This window comes from Brachyistius frenatus, unplaced genomic scaffold (genome assembly GCF_029030835.1).
Source record: "Brachyistius frenatus isolate BFR_SWC_R1_liver_20210118 unplaced genomic scaffold, ASM2903083v1 Contig_83, whole genome shotgun sequence".
Classification (NCBI taxonomy): domain Eukaryota; kingdom Metazoa; phylum Chordata; class Actinopteri; family Embiotocidae; genus Brachyistius; species Brachyistius frenatus.
In genome coordinates this window covers 847844-871568 of record NW_027210682.1, presented here as the reverse complement: position 1 = coordinate 871568, position 23725 = coordinate 847844, and the positions used below count along the sequence as shown (strand labels likewise).

The following is a 23725-nucleotide window of genomic DNA, read 5'->3' as shown; positions in this document are numbered from 1 at the left end:
CCAAGGAAATAAACAATAGTATATGCAATTTACTAAACACTATGATAGTATTTTTTATTTTTGTATTAACTTGGGTACCCTGAAATTTCTCTATGCTGTGTAGCCTTAATAATGTGCCGCCCAAAGATATAACAAGCCCTCCCCATTACATATTTTCTGCATACGCCATTGGGTGGCAGTGGAGCTTCTGCTTCCTCAAAACGCGGTCTGGGGTTTTTGGTCCTGCAGGGCTTCCGTCCGAGGTCGGTGGCGCTTTGTGGTTGAAGTTTTACGTGTATGTGTGTGAAGTTGTTCACGATTCAACCATTTCAGACGTATTTTTGCTCGGAAAAGGTACGTCAAATTTTTTTTTATATAGCCGTATCTTCGCGCACACAAGTTTTCGACAAGTTTGGTATATCTGCTTTAATGAGCCGATAAGCTAAAGGTTGTTAGCCAATGAGCTAGCCTGCTTCAGCTACTACAGTGCTAACAGGTAGCATGCTAACAGGGCAATGTTAGTATTTTACTATCAGCTGAACGGGAGGTTTTCACGGCGTGTTGTTTTTGTATTCAGGCTAAAGGTATTTAATTATGTTTCTCCAGCTGATAATGTCATCGGACGCCATGAAGAAGCGGAAGTCGAAGGTTCTCCGCAGTGAAGGAGGAACCCCGGAGACGAAGCGAGGGGACCCGCAGGTACCGTCAGGGATCAGAAGAGGTTAAAGGGGCTGCGGTGTCCTGTAATCTGTAGGGAGGACTCTGCTCAGAGACTACAGCCAAGGCCTCGTGTCTGTAACCCCCGTCCCACTGGCTGGGTGTCATTGAGCAATTCCTGAGGGAGAGGCTCAATTTTGTCTTGAAATCCATGTAGGTAGACTCTGGCATGGTAAAAGGATGTATTTCCTCAACAAATTTAAGTAGTTAAAATTTGCACATCTGCCACGAAGATATGTGTTATCTTAATATTATTAAGTGAATTCGAATTTCAAAATATAGACAATGCTAAATCAAATAGTGAGATGTTTCTGGGTTTGTTTAGTACTAAACATCTTGCATTCAGCAAAATGCAGCATCCAGCAGAGCCATAAATATTAGAGTTGAATCGACTTTCACAGACAGTTTTTGATTGGATTTCTTTACAAGCCTTGTAATATTTGATGAGCATTATTGTGTCCACCTCTTATTTATTTTTGGTCTAACAACATAGAAGTTTACACATGGTTAAATCTGCTTTTGTGATTTGGATGAAGGTCCTTTTTGAAACACACACCACTAGTTATAAAATGCACCATTTGAGTGAGTTAAATGTAGATTCTATGTGTTATGTTACCAACCAGCTCAGTGGGTACCAATTAGTGCTGAATCAGGTATCAGGACTGAAGTTTGAGTAAACTCACCACTGCTTTGACCACAAGTCACTCGCACTCCTCACAGCAGAAACTATGGGAGTGATATACAGTAATTTACTTAATATATGCATGACTTTTTTTTCTTTTTTTTTAACATCAGGATGTGCGTGTGTATAATGAGGAGGTGGAACTGGACAGCAGGGACCCTGAACAGGACTACTTGCAGTACAAAGAATCATGTGAAAGTCTGGCCGCACTCATGAGTGAGATCCAGGAGCTTAAAGCAAATGGAGCCAAGGACGGGGTGAGATTCATACCCTCAACATACACATAAAAACCCCTGTCAAAACAGACTGAATTAATTGTCAGTAATAATGTAGTAACATGACAAACTAATTGGAACTCACCAAGGTGGTTTGCTGGTTTGTCACTGTGTAAATAAAGTACATTCCTCCACCAGCAGAAACCTCGTACATTCAGGTTGTAGTGTTGGTAAATCTAATGCATCACAACATTGGTAATGTGTCTTCTCCTTCATAATACACCTAACTTGTTGTATTTCTCCTCAGTGTGCCGAGGTCGAGCAGAGACGTATGCAGAGCTGCATCCACTTCATGAATCTGAAAAAACTCAACCGTCTGGCTCATATGCGACTAAAGAGAGGAAGAGACCAAACACATGAGGTAACCCCACCACTCAACTCTGAAGTGCTATATGTGAGATATTAAAATAAACCCCTGCTTTGGTAAAGTTCACTCTATTCTGTTCATTCCCCCCCCCCCCCCCCAAAAAAAAAAAGTGCTGCCTCAAGTTCCTTTTGTGCTGATGACAAAAGGAAAGTTGAGCACAGAGCACTTTGTTTTTTCTTCTTCTCCCTAACTGCAGTAGCTACCTCTGTTGGCAAAGAGAGTTTTGCATCATTTGGGCTGTTTGTTATTGTTTACAGTTTACCAATTCAAAGTCTGGTTATTGATTTTTCTTCTTAATGAATCCTGCTTCTGATTCTTGCCATCTTGTTTACCATATATACTTCTTTTTTTTTTTTTTTGCAGGCTGTGTTTGCAAACCAGCTTTCCCACTGTTTTGTTTTTCTCCCCTCAGGCAAAACAGAGAGTGGATGTGCTGCACCTTCAGCTACAAAACCTGCTGTATGAAGTTATGCATCTTCAGAAGGAGATCAGCAAGTGTCTGGAGTTTAAGTTAGTACAAAATATTTCACTCAGCATTCATCATTCGATTTGACACCCTTCAAATCCTAGCTAAAGATTAGAACAGATTTTGGCAGATGGCAGCAGGTCCTACGAGGAGAGAGATCACAACATGTGTCGGGGCTCGGTTGCTGCCTGAACTCTACCGCAGACTCGGATATAAGGAACACATTCTTCCTGATAAGGATGAGACTGTGTTCTTGGCTTGATTCTGCTTAACAGAGAGTCAGCCGGGCTGTCTCTAGTGTGGGTAAAATCAACGCTCATCTTGGACAGTTAGTTTAGAGGTCGGGGTGTTCTTATGTGAACTTTACCCCATATTAGAGGAGTCTCAGTGTATGTCAGGCCTGAACAATAGAATTTCCCTGGCGATTTATGACTTTGATCGAACACAACACTCAAAAAGACCCAGAAATAAGAATCACCACAACCATCACTCTCTGAGAGTCATGAGTGGAAACAAGTGCTTAATTCAGAGAAGTTACAGAAAAGTAGTTCATAACACAAGACGTTGCTCGTTTGGATGAGTGCTTAAAAATGGTAATACGCTTCTCTTTTCCCGTTGCAGGTCCAAGCATGAAGAAATAGACTTGGTGAGTGAGGAAGAGTTTTACCAGGAGGCACCACAGGAGATTTCCAGGCCTCAGCTCACAAAAAATGATCCCCACCAACTCACGCTGGCACGATTGGACTGGGAGCTTGAACAGAGGAAGAGGTACAAAACCTGCATGCAGCACTTGTAACAAGTTGTGTTTACAAATCCAGTCGTGATTTTGGGGGAGCGCAGAGCAGTTGATCAAAGTTTGTGGTTGGATGCAGGTTGGCAGAGAAATACAAGGAGTCACAAGCCTCGAAGGAGACAATTCAGAAGAGCATTGAGGTGAAGAAGGAGCATCTGACTAGCTTGCAGCCGGGACTCAATGCCATCATGCAGGTAAAATATATTTTATAAAAATGTTGTCTTCTGAATTGTGATTGAAGCATGATATCATTCTGTTTTTGTTTTTATATATGTTGTTAATTTATAATTTTTTGGAAAGAAAAGTGTTTAGCCCCATTCTTCTTTGAAGTAAAGGTTTAACTGCTTTGGCACCAACTAACACCATGCATGTCACATCCTTATGCTGTTTCTTCTTTCACAGGCCTCTCTCCCAGTGCAGGAGTACTTGTCCATGCCTTTTGAACAGACTCAGAAACAGACAGACATCGCCCGCCACCTGCCCCCACCTCTCTATGTCCTGTTTGTCCAAGCAAATGCCTATGGCCAGGCCTGTGGTGAGTAACCATAGAGAATACACAAGGCTTCAAGACACAATAGAGTTTTTCTTCATGAGATGCAGGTTCTGATCGTCAGTGCTTTGCTTTTATCTCAGACAAGAACCTGATTGTTGCTATCAGCGGTGATGTGGATGAGGCCAAGGCCCTTTCCAAACCTCCAGAAGATTCACAGGGTACAACCACTGCTATACATGCCTCATGCCTCATCATACATACAGTGTGTGTACATGGCACACAAACACAGCTTTGTTGACCAGTTCATTTTTCTGTTATACTCCTTGTTTAATGTTGAGAAAGGCAGTTCCATTTAATAAATAAATATATATATATATTTATATATTATTTTTTTTCCAGATGATGAGAGTGATTCAGATGCAGAGGAGGAGCAAGAGAAAACGGTGAGTCTGAGGCCTGGTTTTACTCCAGAACACTCACACTTTCACACGCACACGCGCACAAACTGGGGTCAGTCAGTTCAAGTATTTATTAATCTAGCTGTCTTTGCACCGGACACAGAAACCGTCCCTGAAGCCGTAGCTCTCACACGTTGTGGTCTGGTGCGTTGGGGAGCGGCAGCTATCGATCGATTCCAGCATCCGGACGAGTGCCAGTGTGTGAAGGTGGAGTGGCTGGGAAATATCCGCCAAGAATGGCTGGGGGACTAACCCGAACCGCCCTCAGACATGCACACTCGGCACCAAGGCAGTGCCCATTTTGTTGTCAGGATGACTTGGTTTCAGGATGTTTCTCTAGTCGTGAAGTGAATATATATTTTCTAAAGTACTGATTTCGAGATGGATTTTTTTTTTTTTTGTGGTGTTTTTGATTGCAACCTCTGCCCGGCCTTCCATTGTGTGTAAATGATTGCTCATCTGAAGCACCGTTATCTTTTTCAGACTTTACCACCACCAACAGTTCTTTTGAATTTCCTCCTTTTGTCTGTAATTGTAGCGGGCTAAACTGCTAGAGATGCTACATCACTGTCATGTTTCTCCTGTAAAGCAGAAGGAATTTGGTGCAAATTATTTTTCAAATGTACTTTAATAAGCCACACTATCGAACATGCACTTCGTTATCCTCTTTTTCTTTCCACCCCATGATTCCTTTGCTCTTTATTGTCTCTTTGGCAGAAGAGAAGAAGGCCAACTACAGGCGGCCAGCTGGACGACAAAAGACGAGAGATGCTGAAAAGGCACCCCCTGTCCCTTTGCTTAGACCTAAAGTGTAAAGGTAACTCTTTCTGTATGCTTAATGTCTGTAGATCTGAGTCTGCACTAAACGATCGGGGGATTTTGTGCAGACATAATAATTGTGTCTCAATGTTTAAGCGCAAATATTTCCAGTTCCTGTGTTACATCCTTTGTAATGTGACCCCATATATCCTGCGCTGTGTAGTAACTCTGCACCTGTCAGATAGTATGTGAAAGAAAGAAGGTAACCCACTCTGCTATGACATGACACCGCTTGACCCTCGTGTTCCCTCTGCTGGCGATAAAAGGAACATAGTGACAGATTATAGGGAGATCTGCATTGCAGGCGTAACTTTACCTATAGGGGGAGGAGGGAGAGAGACGCTTGCAGCATTGTAGGTCTGCAGCACCTACAACATCTTGTAAGCATATTTTCTCATCATCAGTCTGACTTCTGCTTTTTTATTTCTTATGGCTTCTCCCCCACCCAGTTATCTTCACTGCTGCCAGCTGCAGCTCTCAGTTTAGTAAAAGCAAAAAGTGAACTGTGTAGGTAAGAGTGAGTGACGGTGTGCCACTCGGTTCACTGTGACTGCAGAGAGTAGAGCGTAAAAGCTGACCGTCAGCATAGTATGTGTACCCTGAGTGCTGCTAGCTGCTGTCAGGACCACACCCTGCTCCTGCTCTCTAATACGCTGCAGTGTAAAGGAAACCCAGTGGGGGCGATCGCTGGCGGGATTAATGAAAAGCTGAGGGCAGAGAGTGTGTTAAATTAATAATACCAATGAATAAGATCCACATTGTCATCCACCTTGTCTCCACAGATGGCAGCATTCTCCACCTCTACTTCTACTACCTGATGAATCTGAACATTCTGACGGTCAAGACCAAAGTCTTCACCTGCACAGACCTCAGCACAGCCATCAGCGCAGGGTGTGTGTGTGTGTGTGTGTGTGTAAAAAGCATTGGACAGGGAGGGACCCTGTGTCATTGAGAAGCCTGCAGAAAGTCTGATGATCCCTTCTTTTTCAGGGAGCTGCTAAAATCAGACACTCTCCTCAGCTGTCTCTACACCAGCGACCAGGGACGAGAAACACCCAATCCAGCTAATCGCTACCAGTTCGATAAAGTCGGGTAAGGATGCCAAGTAATTAGAGTAAATAACTGGATCTCACCATTTGAATTTAACAGTGTCAGATGAATTAACCCGTAGGTTCTTTTTAGGATCGTTTGCTTTGCGGATTATGTGGAGGAGCTGGGCCATCCCTACATGTGGGTTCAGAACCTCGGAGGACTGCATTTTCCTGGTGACACTTCAGAGGTGTGCGTTGAAATCAAGTAGTGTCTGATTAGAGCTCATGTTCTGTGTGTTACAGCTGTATAATGATTGTGTGTGTGTGTGTGTGTGTGTGTGTGTGTGTGTGTGTGTGTGTGTGTGTGTGTGTGTGTGTGTGTGTGTGTGTGTGTGTGTGTGTGTTTGTTTCCAGGCTGTGTGTGTGGGAAGCTCTCTGAGTGCCAGCCACATGGAGAGCACCATGAAGCTGCTGAGGGGACGAGTCCAGTCCCGCTTGGCTTTGCACAAACAGTTTGCCTCTTTAGGTACGTTGTTTGTTAACCACTTCGCACATGAAATACTCCTAATGAGCAGATTGTAAATTTTGACTTGGCGTGTTTGTGCTCCTGTCCTCAGAGCACAGCATCATCCCGGTCTCCAGCGAGTGTCAGCACCTCTTTCCTGCTAAGATCATCTCCCGTTTAGCCCGCTGGACCACCACCAGTCAACAGGAGTACATGGTATATGAAAACAAATACACGCGCTCAGATATTTAAAATCGCATGTAATGAAATATTCATCAGAAATACACACGATTCAGCACATCTCACTGCGATGATTCTCTTCCTTACAAGGATCTGCCATACACTCGTCATGTGACTGATGCTGGGCTGGCAAAAGAAACTGATCTCTACTTTATGGGAGTTGTTGAAAGAGGCACAGGTAAATCTAGTTACCAACAACACAGTTGGGATATTATGGATTATTTGATTTCAAATTGTTTGTATAAACATCCGGTCTGTGTTCCTCTCAGCTCGCCTGCAGGCCGCCGTGGTGCTGAGCCCCCGTTATCCAGAGATCTCTCCTCTCTTCTCCCTCTCTCTCAGCTGGAAGGGAGAACGCAGTGGACGCACTGACGACAACCTTCGAGTATGAACATTTCTATCATGGTCATTTATATCCCAGAAGCTCGCTGCTTCACAGTTATAGTCACAGACATACACGCATGATTTTTTTTTTTTTTTTTTTAATGCTCTATGTGGTCTTTTACTTTTTTAGGCCATGGAGAGTGAGGTCAATGTGTTCAAAAACGAGCTACAGGGACCCCGTCCAGGACACCAGCTCCTGACTAATCAGATGGCACGCCTGTGTGTCTGCCTGGACGTGTATTTGGAGACGGAAGGACAAGATGACAGCGTGGAAGGACCACGAGAGTTCCCCCGTGAAAAGATGTGCTTGCGCACAGTCAGGTACAGAGAGAACTAGTCAACTTTTTTTTTTTCATGCATTTGGTAAAAGACACGGTGAATAAATTTCCTTCTGACACTTCTTGTCTCTTTTGAATTCAGGGGGCCAAATCGTCTGAAGCCATTCAAGTACAACCATCCTCAGGGCTTCTTCAGTCATCGCTGAACATGTGTGTGTATAGAACGCTCCTGCTGTGCTTTATACCTCTTAACTCCCTGAAGTTTACCTTTGTGACTCTTTGACACACAAAGTGTGCGTTTTTTAAAAGTCTTCATACCAGTTTGAAAATAAAAGAACACCTTGTTATTTTCTTGAATGAGTGTGTATCTGGTCTTTTTATGGCTCCCTGATGCATGCAGGCTTTGCTGTGTACTCCTTTACCTTCTTTACTTCTCCCCTCTCAGTGCTGCTCTATTTATAGGTGTCGCCACTGCTAGCTGATTATTATACCATTGTTGTTCAGTGCTGGAGGGAGCTGAGTCATTTCCACAGAGTAATGTCCATGGAATGCGATATTGTTCATATTGTATACATGCTTTTGCCCTCTCATTTATTATCTTGGCTTCAGTAAAAAAAAAAAAACAGTTTCTGTTTAGGATGCTGATGAGTCCATCAAGGATTTCTCACTGATTAGCCAGCAGCACAAGTATCCCTCCTCTATTTTCTTGCAGGATGCAGCACAAATCCAGCAGTAACCCAATTTATAGATTGCATAGATAACAGCGTATGTAATTACAAGGTAAAGGGACCCTAGTGTGTCTTCGAGACAAACCCACTGGTGGTGATTACTATTTTATATTCGAGTTTAAGGATTTTCTGTCGGTGGTGAAAACGGTAGAGCAGTCAGTTTTACTCATGACTTGTATTTCACTATTTCAGATATAAAATAGTTGCTGTTTTGTGAACCCGTTTGGAGTAAAAGTGGTCATTGTTTAAGGCGATATTTGATTCTCAAGACTGAAAACTATAAAACCTGTGATTAAATTACATCAATAAAGAGTATAAACAAAATTATACCAGCTTGCTCCTCTTGGCTGCACTTCACCGTGAACAGCTCTACAATAGTTCGGTTATTACAATAACTGGTGTGATTAAGAAGATAAAATTACAGAGTACAAAAACACTTGGGAAAACAGCAGCCGGTACACCAAAATGCTGCTCAAACACAGTGGCAGGAGTTCGTGTAATTTTTATCATCTAGTGTTTGGTGACGCAGCTGTTGATCCTGTTACTACGAAGCCGTCTATCAGATGCAGTGAGGTTGGATTTAAGGGGGTTTATGGTGCAAAGAGAACACTGACATCATGCCAGGAGAGAGATCCTTCCAATGTCAGCCAAAGTGGGTCCAATGTCAGTACTTCACCAGTGAAAAAGGTTTCTCAGGGCCATCAATTTAAAAGGTACCTTCTTTTTAATAATAATTTAAAAAAAAGGGCCACTATGATGAATGACTTTTGTCGCCAGCTGCTGCACTCATTAGTAAAGCCTATTAAAAATGTACCCACACATTTTTATGAAAGAACTTGTGATAGGGAGGATTTGTATGTTCCACATTAACTTTGTATGGTTTCAAAGTGAAAACCCGTTCTCTATTAATCTCAGGCTTTCTCATGAAACCGAGCTGATTATGGAAGACATAGTTATGAATTAACAATACTGAGAAGAATGTGGGAGACGTTTAAGGATTCCAAAGTTGCTGCTAATCTGTGATCCTGTGTGCAATGAAGCAAAGCTGGCAAATCAGAGGGAAATTGATTCTGTTCTGTTTGAGCAGGCAACGATGCTCTTGATTTATACATGAGCGTGGTCTGTGGGATGTGAGGAAGGGTGCGGCGGCTGCTGAGGGTCTGCACAGTCCCCCCCCCCCACACACACACACACCCCCACCTTCCACCGCACCCTCCACCCCCTCCCTCAGCCGCAATGCAGTGCAGTAACTCGCAGCATTTAGCTTTTGTCGGCACGCCTTTTACGATCATTCTTGACATTTAATAAATCTGTGCAATAGATTTGGTTTTGCAACTGGAACATATTAACCCCAACAACGCCGCTTGTGTTTGATTTTTCAGTCTTTATTTACTGTTTCATATTGCATATTCTCAGCAGTTTTATACATAGCACAGTCATTGTTGTCCTAGCATTGCAGACGAGAAGAGTGAGATACTGGAGCTCACCTGCCAGGAGAAGCTGCGTTAAGGTGCACAACAAGCAAAATTCAAGTCTTTCTTAAAGCATGTTATCTGTAAATATAATATAGACATTTTTATGTTCGTAAATATACATTTTTTTTTTTTAATATATATATTCAATATCTGTCACAATCTTTAGGTTGACATTGTTTTGACATCTCTACCCTTGAAGGCTTGAGTAGGCACAGCAGGACGCTGCTGTCTCCATCAGCGGGATTCAGTTTAAATGCACTTGTTATTTATTAAGGGGGGGGGGGGGGGGGGGGGGGGGGGGGGGGGGGGGGGGGGGGGGGGGGGGGGGGGGGGGGGGGGGGGGGGGGGGGGGGGGGGGGGGGGGGGGGGGGGGGGGGGGGGGGGGGGGGGGGGGGGGGGGGGGGGGGGGGGGGGGGGGGGGGGGGGGGGGGGGGGGGGGGGGGGGGGGGGGGGGGGGGGGGGGGGGGGGGGGGGGGGGGGGGGGGGGGGGGGGGGGGGGGGGGGGGGGGGGGGGGGGGGGGGGGGGGGGGGGGGGGGGGGGGGGGGGGGGGGGGGGGGGGGGGGGGGGGGGGGGGGGGGGGGGGGGGGGAGTCGTCACATTCAGATAAAGAGTTTAGAGCATTCTGCATTCACTAGAGTCGTACATCAGAAGCATCGGGGGGTGTAATGGCCATACTTAGGGAGCAGGGGGTTATTTGCTACAGAAATCACTATTGCTTACATACTGTTACCTGCTTTGCTTTGGACATCTGAACAGCTGGGTACATCCAGCCACATTCTCCTGCTCTTTACCCTCCCTCATAGTTCTTTGGCATCTCCTCTCTTCTAGCCCTGAAACACAGTATTTCCATCTTACTTCTTCGCCTTCTCTTCCTTGCTCTCCTTTGACTCAGTGCCAGAAGATTTCTCGGCCTTCTCCGTCTTTGCTTCCTCCTTCACCTCTTTGCTGGTCTCCTTTTTATCCTCTGGCTTCTTCTCCTCTTTCTTGCTCTCTGTTTTCTCAGGCTCTGCTTTGGGTGCGGTTTTCTCATCTGACTTCTTTTCCTCCTTTTTGCCCTCAGTTTTCTCGGGCTCGGATTTAGGGGCTGCCTTTGCTTCAGGCTCGGCTTTCTCAGATTTAGGAGCAGTGGGTTTCTCCTCCTTGGCAGGGGGAGCGCTGTCTTTAGGCTCAGACTTGGGGGCAGGTTTGTCCTCAGCGGGCTTGCTCGGGGTAGCCGGTTTTGAGGCTTCGTCCTTTTTTGGTGCTTCGTCTTCTTTGCTGTCTTTCTTCGTGTCAGATTTGTCCACCTTCTCTGGCTCTTTCTCCTTGGCCTCCGGCTTCTTCTCCTCCTTCACAGGTGGCTCTTTCTCCTTCTTTTCCTCCTTGACAGGCTGAGGCTTCTCCTCTTTTTTCTCCTCTTTAGGGGTGTCTTTGGCAGCAGCAGGCTTGGCCACCTCTTTCTCAGGAGATTTTGGTTCAGGGGTCGTGGGAGGAGGAGATTTAGACTCAGGGGATTTGGTAGGAGGGGATTTTGACACGGGTGACTTTGACTCGTCTCCTGCAGGGGACTTGGCAGGTGATTTGGGCATCGGGGATTTGGCTGCTGGTGATTTAGATTCTGGTGATTTTGGTGGCGACTTAGATTCTGGTGATTTTGGTGGCGACTTAGATTCTGGTGATTTTGGTGGTGACTTAGATTCTGGTGATTTTGGTGGCGACTTAGATTCTGGTGATTTGACAGCAAGAGATTTAGGCTGAGGGGATTTAGAAGGAGAAGGCTTCTCTTCCTCCTCACCTGCCTCCTCTTCCTCTCCTTTCTCTTCTCTCTCCTCTTCTTTCTCCTTTTCCTCCTCTCCCTTTTCTTCCTCCTTCTCTTCCTCTCCCTCTTCCTCCTTATCCTCCCCTTCCTCACCTTCTCCCTCCTCTTCTTTGGTTTCCTCACCTTCCCCCTTTTCTTCTTCTTCTTCTCTTCGTCTTTCTTTTCCTCCTCTTCCTCTTCCTCTGCCTCCTCTGTCACCTCTGTTACTTGTGTCTCATCTGTCTGTTCCTCCACAATGACGGTATCTGAAATCTCATCTCCCTTCACTTTCAAGTGGGCAGAGATTCGGCCCTCCAGGTAGGAGTATGGGCTGCCACCGGACACGAAGCGATTCTCCTCGCCCTCCAGTAACTTCCTGTTTAATAGACACAGTCAGTGACACTGTTAATACCCCTTTACATTAGGAAACCAATACATCAATTTAATTATGCGTGTTTTTTTTTCTGACAAACCTATAAGCAGCAATCTCAATATCCAGAGCCATCTTGACATTCAGCAGCTCCTGGTAGTCCCTCAGCTGGCTGGCCATCTCCCATTTAGTGGTTTTAAGCTCATTGTCCAACTGATTGATGGTCTCCTGCAAAATGAAACAAACAACCTCGCAGGTCAAATAGAGTGTCTGAAAGGAAGATGAATGTGCATGTCTGGCTTTGCCCATGTCTGTGCTGAGGTCTTGCCTGTAGTGAGCTGAGGTCATCGTGGTGTCTGTCTTCACCCTCCATCCTCTGCCTGTCCAGCGACTCCTTGGTTCCTCGAAGAGTCTCCAGCTCGATGGTGCGGCACTGGAGCTGACGGCGGTATTCTGCAATCTCCTCCTGGGTTCCACGGATGGCATCCTGGTTAGACCTCGCAGCGTCAGACAGGCGCTCTGTACGCACTGCAGGAAATACAGACAAAGGCATACAGTTAATAATCATTTCCAATGTGAGATATTTTGCTGTGTCACACCACTGACTGGCCTCTGATGACCAATGTCTGCAAAAAGCAGAAAGAGGAATTCAGGATTCATGGCATGTATTGGACCTTTTTTTTTTTTTTTTTATTTATCCGAAGACATTTGACCCATCTCGCCTTCGAAAGCAGACAGTCACCACTGGGGGCCTGAGTAACCTTGACAGTGTCCATCTGTCAGTCCATCGTCTGACTCAGCTCCCTCCCTCTTCCAAGCATGAATGAGCCACTGCTGCAGTCAGCTGGACACTCCACAGAGAAGGTCATTCTGCCTGCACCTTTTACTAGCTATATCACGTCAGCATGTAAATGTACTGCAAGGGTTAATGTAGAGGTCCTGTGAAACCATACTGGGTCTTCAAAGTTGTCAGTTGTGTATTTGTGTGGGACTACAAAGGACAATAGCATCTTATTATCACCGGGGCTGTGAGATGATGTCTCAGTTACTCCCTTGCTTTAGTAAGTCTATCATATCTACTCATACAGGCATTTTGAAGCCCTTGATTTGAGTACTGTCATGACTTCAGTCACGAAAGAATGAGCATGAACTGATGAAGCATTGTGTGCCTTGTCTGTCTGACCCGCTCAGTGACCTTGACAAGAACTGCTCTATTTATAGAGGTTCGATCAGATCCATTAACACAACAAACAGAAAAAAAATTGGCTAAGGAGCGCGCATGGGGGGGGGGGGAGCAACCGGGAACACACAGTTACCTACAGCGAGTGCAAATTAATCATAGTCTCCTCTCTCTGTGTGTCATCTCACGTCTGCAGAGCTTGCCTGAAGTAAAAATGATCATTCTGCCGCAGCGACGCAGCGACAGCAAAGGGGCACCAACTCTAATGATATTTCAATTTTTCCTCATTTTCAAATTACGTTATCTACCTTCATTTACTTAATTCGTCACTGGTAATTTAACTTTCTCAATCTCTTTTGTTAAGTTTACGATCTGTCAGGTAGGTGGGAGGTTATTAAATATCTAACACAACCAGCAGGATCTGTTATCCTGCTAGGATGTAGAAGTCTTTATGCGTAATAATTACAGTTTCGACGTAAATATATAATAATATTAAAAGCAAGCCATCCCTGATTTGTCGTCCATCAAGCAACTGCTCATCGACATTCAGTCACCGTGTGGCTGCAGACTTCAGCACCATGGACAGAGAACAAGCGCTATACTTTAAACATTGCAGCAGTCTCCACTTAAAAGCTCGTGAATACTTCCCTTCCTCTTTGATCCTACTCACCTTTGAACCATTCTTCAGCGTGCGTTGCACTCTTTGACGCGTGAGTGTCCAGCTGCGCGCGGATCTCTCGCAGTGCGCTCGTGACGTCCGCCTTGAGCATGTCTCGCATATCGAAGCTCACCTGTGCGCCGTCAATCTGCGCCAGGAGCTCCGCCACCTCTTCCTCGTGGTTCTTCTTCAGAAAAGCGCCCTCCTCTTCCAGGGCCTGGAACTTCTTGTCCAGCTCCAGGCGAGTCAGCTGGCACTCCTCAACATACTTTTTCATGGCGCGAGCGGCAGCCTCCAACTCTTCCCGGTTCCGCGCCTCATCCTCCAGCCTGACTCGCATTTGCTGGATGTCCTCTTCCAGGTGCTCGTGCTCCAGAGACGCACGGACCTTCTCCCCGGTCAGCTGCTGCAGGAGACCCCTCAGGTCACCCAGCTCTCGCTCATAGTGCTCTCCAACCGAGGCGCGCCCGGCTTGGTTCTGCCGCAGCGCTGCCGCTTCAGCCTCCAGGTTGCGGTTGTGCATCTCCAGGTTCCGCACTTTGTCGATGTAGCCGGCGAACCGGTCGTTCAGAGCCTGCAGAATCTCTTTCTCGCTCCTCCGCGTCATGTCACCGTTGAACGTCTCCAAGCTGTCGGCGGAGGACGGCTGGCTGTAGGTGAGGCGGCGGCGCTGGGAGTGAAAGCCGCTGGAGGACACAGAGGCAGGCCGAGCCTTGCGGTACGAGCTCGGGCCCAAGAAGTGGTGCTCTACCGTGAAACTCATGTTGGCCGGTGGAGGACAAGTGACTGCAGTAGGAGAGCGCTGGGCTTATATAGGAGGGAGGGAAAACTCACTAGTCAGCAGCAGGACACACACTCTTTTTTTTTTTTTTTAAAGAGATATCTTTTCTTCAGAAAAGGACTGCCTGCGCAGAAATAGATAGCCACTCTGCCAGTGCTACAGCATCTTGTTGATGAGCTCTATTTTAATTCAAGGTGTTAATGAAGATAATTGCTGAAAAAAACACCTAAATATTGGATTAATAGATTGTGATGTGTTTTTTTTCCAGCATTACTTCCTCTATCTTAAGGTGTTTAAATGAAATATAGTTTATAACTGAAAAGATTAAGATAATAATCATTTTAAGCCAGTTTGCAAAATGGGTAAATTGTTATGGTAACATCTTTTTAGTTATAGTTAAGTGTTTTAAGGTTTTAAACTGAAGACTATTCATATGCTGAAGCTAATGTCCATGCAGACTAATTGTGTGGGTGTTCAGTGTGTTTTGCTGATGCTCTCTAGCTTCATTGCTGCAGTGTGAGTTTGCAGATCCATGCATCCCCCCAGGACTCTACTCAACTGCTGGGCCATTGACAGACTCCCTCTCTTACCACACATGCACACACGCACACACACATACATGCATGGTTTTCTTCTCTCCTATACCTAAGAAATATAAGTTTCAATCTTTTAGTTTCTGTTTTTTGTTTTTTTTCTTATGAAGAGTTTTTAATTTCCAGATGTGCAGATGTGCTAGCAGGCCAAGCCATGTGACACACGCCAACAACAAAAAAACCATAAACAGCACCTCTACCGTGTTTGCACATCAGGATGTGCTTTGAGCTACGATGATAAAGCAGTCACACGAAAACGAACTGAGCTGCCGCTGCTGATCTAGAGGGATGTCTGCTCTGAAAAGAGGACCAGCTCTGAAGAGCACGTACAGCACTTATTGATTACTCAAACTCAGGGTGAATGAGTTTACACTGCATACCTTAAAGGAGATTTGTGTATTTATTTCTCTTAAGATGAAGAATCAGAATGACAAATCAGCACACAGGAATTTCCCTGAATCAAACGTTCCTTGTCACTTGGAACATGAGTGTTGTCAGCTCAGTGACACCCATGACACCAGAGTATTGAGTGTGTCCTCCAGCAGTTGTGTCTTGTTTGTTTAAGGTCTTTGAATCCTATAGCCTACTTTAAAAATTACAGCTGTTTTCACAAATGAGTTCGAATGACATACATACAGTCAATGTGTGCTATGCACTACATCTCACTTGTTTGGGGGCTCTGAGGGTCATAGAAACAATGTGTGTCATATCTCTCTCCCACCCTCCCACCGCCTTCATGTTTATAAATGAGGAACATTGAACAGAGTAGGCAGAATTCAGTTGTGATTTTATGATGAGCCCATGTGCAATATGCTACTCAATAATCTGTTATTGAACCAACCATTAAAGAGAGGAAGACTCAGGAAAAGAAACACGTGTGTTTTAATGTATCTGCAAAAGAAATCGAATAAATAGGCAACGTGACTCAACAGTCAGGTCCGAGTATCTGTTAAGTCCTCTGGTTTACATGAAACTAATTCTTTACAGTAATCCAACTAAGGATGGTCAGAATAAGACCTCCAAATAAAAGGTCACTTATCACAAAGAGCCAATACATAAGAGAGATATAGAGTCCAGCATCAGTGTGGAACAGTGAAATTTATGCTGTTGTTAGCTTCTTGAAATCAACATAATCTACTTTTCAGTGTTGCCATAAGAGAATTCATCACAGTCAATTTTTTACCCTAAAAGTTTGAAGACTTGCCATGTACATGACATTGACAGCAGCAGCAAGAGGAGAGGAGGAGGGAGGCTCTTGCCATGTAACAACCTTGTCCTTGAAGGGATGAATAGAGACAGCGGCAGAGTGTACAGATGGAAAATAGCAGGATCGATGCTGAGGAAAATGTCAGGAAAAAGTGAAACCTGTCTCGGGGGAATGTTTTCTTGTGTACGCGCATGTAGCTGGAGGTGCACAGACTGCATGCTGCAGAGCAGTGGCTGTCAGGAGCTTCCCTGATTTTTCCACAGTGGTATATTTAGACCTGTCAGTGATTTGAGACAGAGAAAGAAAGGAATAGCTGGGAGGCTGTGAGGATGGTAAGCAGTGGAGGTTGCACGAGGCACTGATGGAGGGATGACAGGGGCACACAGACATGCCAATGAGAAGAAATGAGTGGAGCTGGGTGAGAGAGGAGTCACCTTGGGAGGGACATCTTGAAAAATGGCTGTCCTGGCAGTCTCAAGGATGACTCAGCTATGACACAATTAAGGCCTTGGATTGTGTTTATTTGCTTTGGACCTGTCTGTGTGTGCATGCATGCGTGTGATATCGTGCCACTGCGTCCATGCTAATTTTTAAAGGAGTGGACACACATCATGCAGAATCTGCCTTTATATCTTCCAAGGCAGAGTGAGTGTAGGAGCGTCTGTATGTTTCATTTGAAGGATTAGTGCCCATAAACACACATCATCTGCTCTTATAGGTTTGATGGCTGTGACAAATCCAGTGAAGTTTCTAGAAAAACAGCTGAACTCGGCTCCGCCACAGCACCACCTGCTGGACAGTAAGAAGACTGCTGGTGTCGTTCCCAGCTCTGTCCACACGGGGCAGCAGAGCCCGCACTGCCACAAACTCACTCGTGTTTACTTCCGGTGTTTGCTCCTCTCTGACTAACGAGGGAAACTTCAAACTAAACATTACCAAATTTTACTTTTATTTTCATGTCTAATGAAATGTATCTGTCACTTTCTGTATTCAACAGGTGGATCCAGGAAAACAACGAGCTGGTAAACAAATGTAAGGTAGGTAACGTATGTTTAGATAGCTGTTAAGTGTCTCGTCTTGTCAGCAGTTAGAACAATATGAAAAACTTTAAAGTTAACTTAATATTACAGAAATCAGTTTATTATTAAAAATAGATTAAGAGAGCTAAAACACCATAGTGTGGTCCTCGCGAATGTTATCTTTATACTTTTGGTAGTTTATGTCCATAAACACAGTTTCCTTCTCGATTGTGTTTGATGCATTCATGTTTTGTTATGGCTGACAGACAGTAAATAATTTAGTATTAAAGGTTTCATATCTTTTAACTTGATTTAACGACACACTTGGCAACACCAGGGGATTAAAGCATTCTAATAATCTATACGTAATGAAAAAAATGTACTTCAAATATCATAAAATCAGTGTGCAGAAAGGGCCTCTTTCGCATGTCGCATTTATTGTATTGTTTAAATGATTGGATTATTATTACAAATGTATTGACGTGTAAGCAGATTTTCAATATGAACATTTTCTGGCTCTTTTAGTCCTCAATATGAATAAAAATGGACTGTTGGACGATACAAAACAAGACATTTAAGGCAGCACCTCTGGCTCTGAGAAACACTGATGGACATCTTTCAAATTGTTTTTGACATTTTAAAGACCAGATTACTTATTGATCCATTGAGATAATAATTGACAGATTAATTGACCATGAAAATACTTGTTAATTGCAGTGTTACTCTGATTTCTAGTGAAGTAAGAATATAAAGTAGCATCAAATGTTAATACTCAGGTAAAGTTTTGCCAAAATGTAGCAAACACTGTTCTTTTTGTCACTTTGCTTTCACTTGATTGTTTTAGGAGGAAGAAGGACAAGATACCTTGAGCCGAGACCACAACCAGACCCGTCTGAGACAGTGCTCCTCTGAGTTTCACAAACTATTAAGGAAAATACAAGGTATTCAGTCTCCTTCATAATACAAAGGCCAGATGTGATCATGTGGACAGCTAATTACTTACGTTTATGCATCTTCTATCTCCCTCCTCTCTTTTCCCTCTGTCCCTCTTTTCAGGTATCCCTCCTCATTTAGATCATGCACAGCTGGAGCTGGCAGTGGTGTACAATGCCTGTTTTTGCTCTGCTGCTCAGTCTCAGTTCTCAGAAGCCGAGCTGCTCCTCACACGAGTTACAGGGAGAGGTGGGCTTCTATTTGAAATGATGACAAAACCAGAGCTGTAGATGATACAGCAACTAATGCAATGCAATGAATCCAGTTTCATTTAGTTTTAGAGGATCAACTCTGACTTTTACTGCCTGCTCTTGTTCCTCGCAGTTCTACAGTTGACAGGGGGAGACCCTTGTACTTCAGATGTTCTTGTGCGTTGGGGAACAGTTCTCAAGTCTTTGGAAAATACTGCCTTGCATCCCTGTGTTCTGCACCTTCTTTGTCTGCAGTGGGCAATATGGCTGGCCACCTGCCAGCTGAAAACTTTACAGGAATTTCAGGTAAGATAATAATGTTCCCGTCTCACTTGTTTATGTAGTTTGAATGAAAGTCTGTAGCATCTATCCTTTTACCCCAGTTTGTTTACGCTCAGGAGACAGATGTGAATTAGCCTCTGCTGTGGACCAAACCACTGCATATTCCTCCTAAAATGATCTTATTTAGAGTTCAATTGAACTTCCCTTTGGTGTGTGATATAACCAATGAAAAGGTTATGTAATGATGATATTAATATGTGCCAAACAGTATATGTATGAATTCAAATGCATTTTTAGCCATGGTGTTGGTTCGGGCCTTTTTGTCTACTTTCTTTTTATCCCATGGCCTGTGTTTGTTATTTATGAGACAGATGCCTCAAACCAACTTCTATCAAGTATTGCATTTTTACTCAGTGAAATAGAATATGCTCATTTGTGTGAAGAAAACAAAAAGGCAAACTCGGGTGGCTGCACCATCTGTTGCAGGACTCCTTGTTCATCCTGTTTCTGAAGGTAGTTTTTCATGACTCTTGCTGTATGTTTGGTGTCGTTGTCATGGTGCAAAATGATGTGGGATAGAACAGGCTTTGTTGTTTACTTGTTGTGGATATTTTGGTATTAAAAGAACTACTACTGTATTTCTTCCTGTGACGCAGGAGGAGATGACGTCTCTGTTAGAAACACAATGTGATGGAGTTGGGGAGAAAAGGCAAAAGTTCTTAAACAGGCCACTATTGGTGATGGAACCAAGGAGGCTTATTGAATTATTGCAGATTTGCACTTCCATTGCCCAAGGTCAGCTACATTCATGGCTTTTTTTTTTTTACTGCATGTTGAAGAGAGAGTTTCAGTTTATTGTGCCCAGACTATAATATTGTAGAAAGCTAAAGCCAAATGTTCTATGCATTCCTTTAACACATTTCACCTTGGTATCTGTTCACTTTTTTGTATGGGTGCCACAATGGTCGACAGGAAAACATTTGATCTAAAGCCAGAATAATGTGTTGGGCTTGTATTTGAATTTGGACTATAGGAATTGACTTTTAAAGCATGTAAATGATTAGTTTGTGCTCCCAAAACCATGAACATGAACATATATGACATTGATGTATAAATAGTGTCCTTGAGTAATTATTCCCATGTTTTGCTGTGCTCTGTATGTTTAAGGTGCAGAAAGGCTGAATGATGGATGGAGTTCAGAAGCGCTGTCTGGTTTGCAGGCAGCCTCCACCCTTCCAGCTCCCAGAGCTCTGATAGCATACGCACACCTCCTCTCAGGCTCCTGCCTTGCCCATATGGTAAATGTTCACTCTACTCACATGCAAAAAGTAGCATATTTTAGCATTTGCGTGCAGTAAGAGTTGTAATGTATTTGCTTCCAGAGCCGCCCTCAGATGGCGCTGCAGTGTTACAGAAAGGCACTGGAGACAGACTCCCGTTGTGTATGTGCACTCTACCAGAGCATGCTCATATACAGACAGCTGGGAAACACACAGGCTGAGATACAAGCTCTTCGCTTACTGCACTCAGTGAGTAGCACACATACACAGTACGTATAGAGTACATACAGAACATGCGCACGAGAAAAAGGCTGCCTTTATTAAACGACTAAATTAGTCCAAGCATTTGCTTTGTAGATGTAGAAAAAAATATTTTATTGTTGAAAAACAGTCCTTACATATGCATATATTTTGCAGCTGAATAGCCAAGTTAATAGATGAGCTGAAAAGTAAATTTGATCACTGACACACACTTAAATGCTGGCCTGCACACTGAAACATGAAACCTCTCCTGTCCCACAGACTTTGATGTTGCCCTCTGCGACACAGCCTGGTTTGGCTTGCACCCATCTCCTTTCTCCGTCCTTACTCCTCAGCAGCCAATCACTGAGCAGGCTGCTCTCAGTCCCGTCTGCCCTCAGTGTCCTTCACAGTCTGGCCCTCAAGTGTGTGCTCCAAGGGAGGTGAGAAGAGTCCCAGAATCTCCTGTGCTGGCATCTGACCTTTACTCAAAACCAGAAAATATAGATGGAGATGAGAATAGAAAGCCCACAGTGCGCACTGTAGTTGATAAATGAGTGTGGCTGCTGTTTCTGCAGGGTGGCAGAAGGTGTCGAACATTATCTGGACCTGCTGGCTGCTATTCACTCAGAAGATCAACATGGAGCAAAAGTAAAAACAAGACAGACATGCAAGATAATTTAACTTTAGAGAAGTCAAAATGTTAATTGTTGTGGGGAATGCTATATTCTTAACATGAAAATTGACACGTGTATGTCTCAGGTGCATGCTGAGGCCTCTTCCCTCCCCAGATTACCTGAGCTATACCTGGAAGCTGGCACTGCCTCGCTCATGGCCTGGCGACCTGCAGATTGCATGGCACTTTGCAATGAAGTCATCAGCACAACACTGGAGCTGCTGCCAGAGAGAGTGGTGGTGGAAGAGCCGGAGGAGAGAAGTGGGGCTGAGGCCAAGGATGCGAGTGTGGAGGGTGAAGATAGGGTTGTGATGCTGCTCTGGACTGCAGCGGCCTACCTCCTCCAGGGTCACTGCCATACTCACCTGAAGGACTGGAAACAAGCTGTGACTCAGTACACAAGGTCTGTAAAATGAGATTAGTTTTGTTTCTGTCAGCAGTTTTTGTGATAACAAACACTCAAGATTGTATTTGTGCATTACAGGTGTATAAACCTGCTGGTGAAGGTGTGTTTTAAAAAGAGAGGTTAGTACTTTTATGATTTTTTTTTTCATACCTGGGAGAAAACATTTTACACATCCTCCAGCTTTGGTTACTTTGTGCATTTTCTGGTCAATTACAGGTTTCCAACCACAGATCCCCAGTGCAGATATGGATGTAAAACAGGGAAGAGATTTGTGTATCCTCCAAAGACTGAAGGGGCTTTCACTAGCTGGTAGGGGCATCAGCTTTACCCAGACAGATCAGCTGAAAGAGGCACTGAGAGACCTCCAGCTCGGCCTGCAGGCCTTTCCAGGTATACACACTACAGCTGGAACTTAATGATATGTGCAGCAGAGCTTAGAGATATTTTTTAACATGTGATCACTGCCACTATCACAACTTGGTCACACAGACGCAAGTTATAGGCAGACACTTGGGGTCTATACTTGGGTATCACTAACTGCATGATATTTTTCAAAATATGACACATAATTGTTTCTCAGGTAGTTTCAAGGTTTGATACCTTTTCTAGAGTTTGACAACATTAATTATATTATGACTCTTGTTCAGTGTTCAGTATGAAAATATTGAGTATGTAGAATAGGTATTCAGATTAAAGGAACCAATTTTACAATTTGAAATTAATATCTTTTGATTTGAGCAGTACTTCTCTGTAAAACATGTTGATAATGATAATACCATAAAAAAGTTGAATGTTTCTTTATTTTGTTTAATATGCAGCAGCTGGTTTCATAAAAACGTAACTATGTGCTTTAGTGTGCTTTTAGACACCTACCTTTCCTTTGATGTATGTGCCACGAAATGAAGGCATTGACATGAATACACCACATGACCATAGTGAATCTGTAACTAGTTTGCATGGTCTTTTGTTTTAACCCGTTGTCATGCTGTATGTGCCGTCTCAAGAGTGTGTGGGAGCAGGGCTGTGGTGTGGTGAGGCACTGTGGAGGCTTGGCAGGAGGCGAGAGGCAGCAGCTTGTTGGGAAAGGACCTGGAGCCTCACCAATCAATCAGAGTAAGACAATGTCATCGCTGCCTTCACTACATTTGTGGTTCATACTGGTTTATGCCACTGTTCACACTTAAGCATAAAGTGCATGTGTGAATGTGGCTAAAACCCAGTGTGGGTTAGTGGGATTTAAGGGGAATAAGCCACACACACAGGTGGTCAGAAGCAACCACTTTGACGATACACTGCAAAGCATTGTGTACTCAATTAAGTGTGAATATAGCAAGACTAATCACACAAAAACAGTTCTGCCTGTTCTAAAAATGTCATACTGGGTTTTTAAAGCTGCTGTCGATAGGTTTCTCAATGCAAACTAGCAAACTGGAATCAGATCAAAACATGCATTTTTATGCCACAGACAAACTTCAGCTTGTCTTAGTTGGATGTAAACAAAATCTGAATGTGGGTTGATTTAAGATACTAGACCTGAAAAGGTTCGAGAAAAATTAAGCAGCTAGTAGTTTAATCAGTCTTTTGTTGCCTCAGGTAGAGCATATCTATGCTGGGATATTACTCTCCATCTAACTATCTGCCTGTCTTTTGTGTTGCAGGAGTCTTCCTGTGTACCTACAGGAACCCCAGTCCGGCCCTTTGTTGGACTCCACGGCGCTGCGCCACAAAATACAGGAACTTGGTCCTACTTAGTCAACCTTGAGACAAAAGCAGAATGCCCTCTCACTTAATGAACAGGATCAACTTTCTCTGGCCTGTGAAATGAAACCTATACCCACAACAAACATGTACCTACGGGGACTGCAAAATAAAGCATATTGTAAGGGCAAACGATGTTTGAAAGTGAGAATGGACACAGTGTGGGTGGTTAACCTGACATACACTTTATACATGAAATGATGTCGTAATGTGTAAGGGTCTGAGCTGGCATGGAGGAACAAAAGTTGTGTATGTCAGCCAGATTAAAAAAAAAAAAGTAATGAAGACTGTTACTGTGATGTTTTACAGTATAAAACACAGTACTACAGGAGATACAATGAACTGTTTTGCTGCTTTAGCATTTCTGTATTTACAGCATTTTAAATTGATGTCTACACTAAATACAAAGTAGGGTAGGTAGGTAGGTAGTTACTTTATTAATCCCCAAGGGGAAATTTTTTCACTACAGCAGCATACAGGAAGCAATAAGATAATAATAAAATAATAAAAAGCAATAAAATAGCAGTAAAAAAAAAATTTAAATATAAAATGCACTGTATATACAGTACAGTATATATCTATATATATTATATACAAACAACCAAGAAACACAGACAACAGTG

General features: G+C 43.9%; 3 protein-coding genes across 4 annotated transcripts; 2 read left to right on the top strand and 1 right to left on the bottom strand.

Annotated features, from left to right (window-relative positions):
• Positions 1–246: 246 nt before the first annotated feature.
• Positions 247–7844, top strand: thoc5 (THO complex 5). 2 transcript variants are annotated; one of them, XM_069709476.1, is made up of 20 exons: positions 247–333; positions 586–678; positions 1492–1635; positions 1901–2014; positions 2433–2530; positions 3108–3254; positions 3359–3473; positions 3682–3814; positions 3913–3990; positions 4172–4215; positions 4948–5047; positions 5832–5940; positions 6040–6141; positions 6232–6328; positions 6495–6606; positions 6698–6801; positions 6916–7003; positions 7095–7210; positions 7340–7530; positions 7630–7844. In XM_069709476.1, exons 1-20 carry the CDS (start codon positions 277–279, stop codon positions 7691–7693), a joined length of 2106 nt encoding a protein of 701 aa, XP_069565577.1. In that variant the 5' UTR covers positions 247–276; the 3' UTR covers positions 7694–7844. The 2 variants fall into 2 exon arrangements, with proteins under 2 accessions (XP_069565577.1, XP_069565578.1); XM_069709477.1 differs by lacking the exon at positions 247–333 and adding an exon at positions 419–475.
• Positions 7845–10280: 2436 nt separating this feature from the next.
• On the bottom strand, positions 10281–14474 carry LOC138627199 (neurofilament heavy polypeptide-like). The gene is given in 5 exon segments (XM_069709377.1): positions 10281–11636; positions 11639–11844; positions 11942–12066; positions 12167–12366; positions 13689–14474. Coding segments are annotated over 5 exon segments (2376 nt in total). The 5' UTR covers positions 14440–14474; the 3' UTR covers positions 10281–10542.
• A 2123-nt stretch (positions 14475–16597) lies between these two features.
• fancg (FA complementation group G) lies at positions 16598–23595 on the top strand. Its single transcript, XM_069709378.1, has 15 exons — positions 16598–17144; positions 17255–17294; positions 18121–18217; positions 18333–18458; positions 18594–18766; positions 19399–19537; positions 19910–20040; positions 20125–20271; positions 20545–20705; positions 20841–20913; positions 21025–21341; positions 21423–21463; positions 21561–21734; positions 22349–22457; positions 23003–23595. The coding sequence occupies exons 1-15, from the start codon at positions 16981–16983 to the stop codon at positions 23094–23096; spliced, it is 1986 nt and encodes a 661-aa protein (XP_069565479.1). The 5' UTR covers positions 16598–16980; the 3' UTR covers positions 23097–23595.
• Positions 23596–23725: the final 130 nt, after the last annotated feature.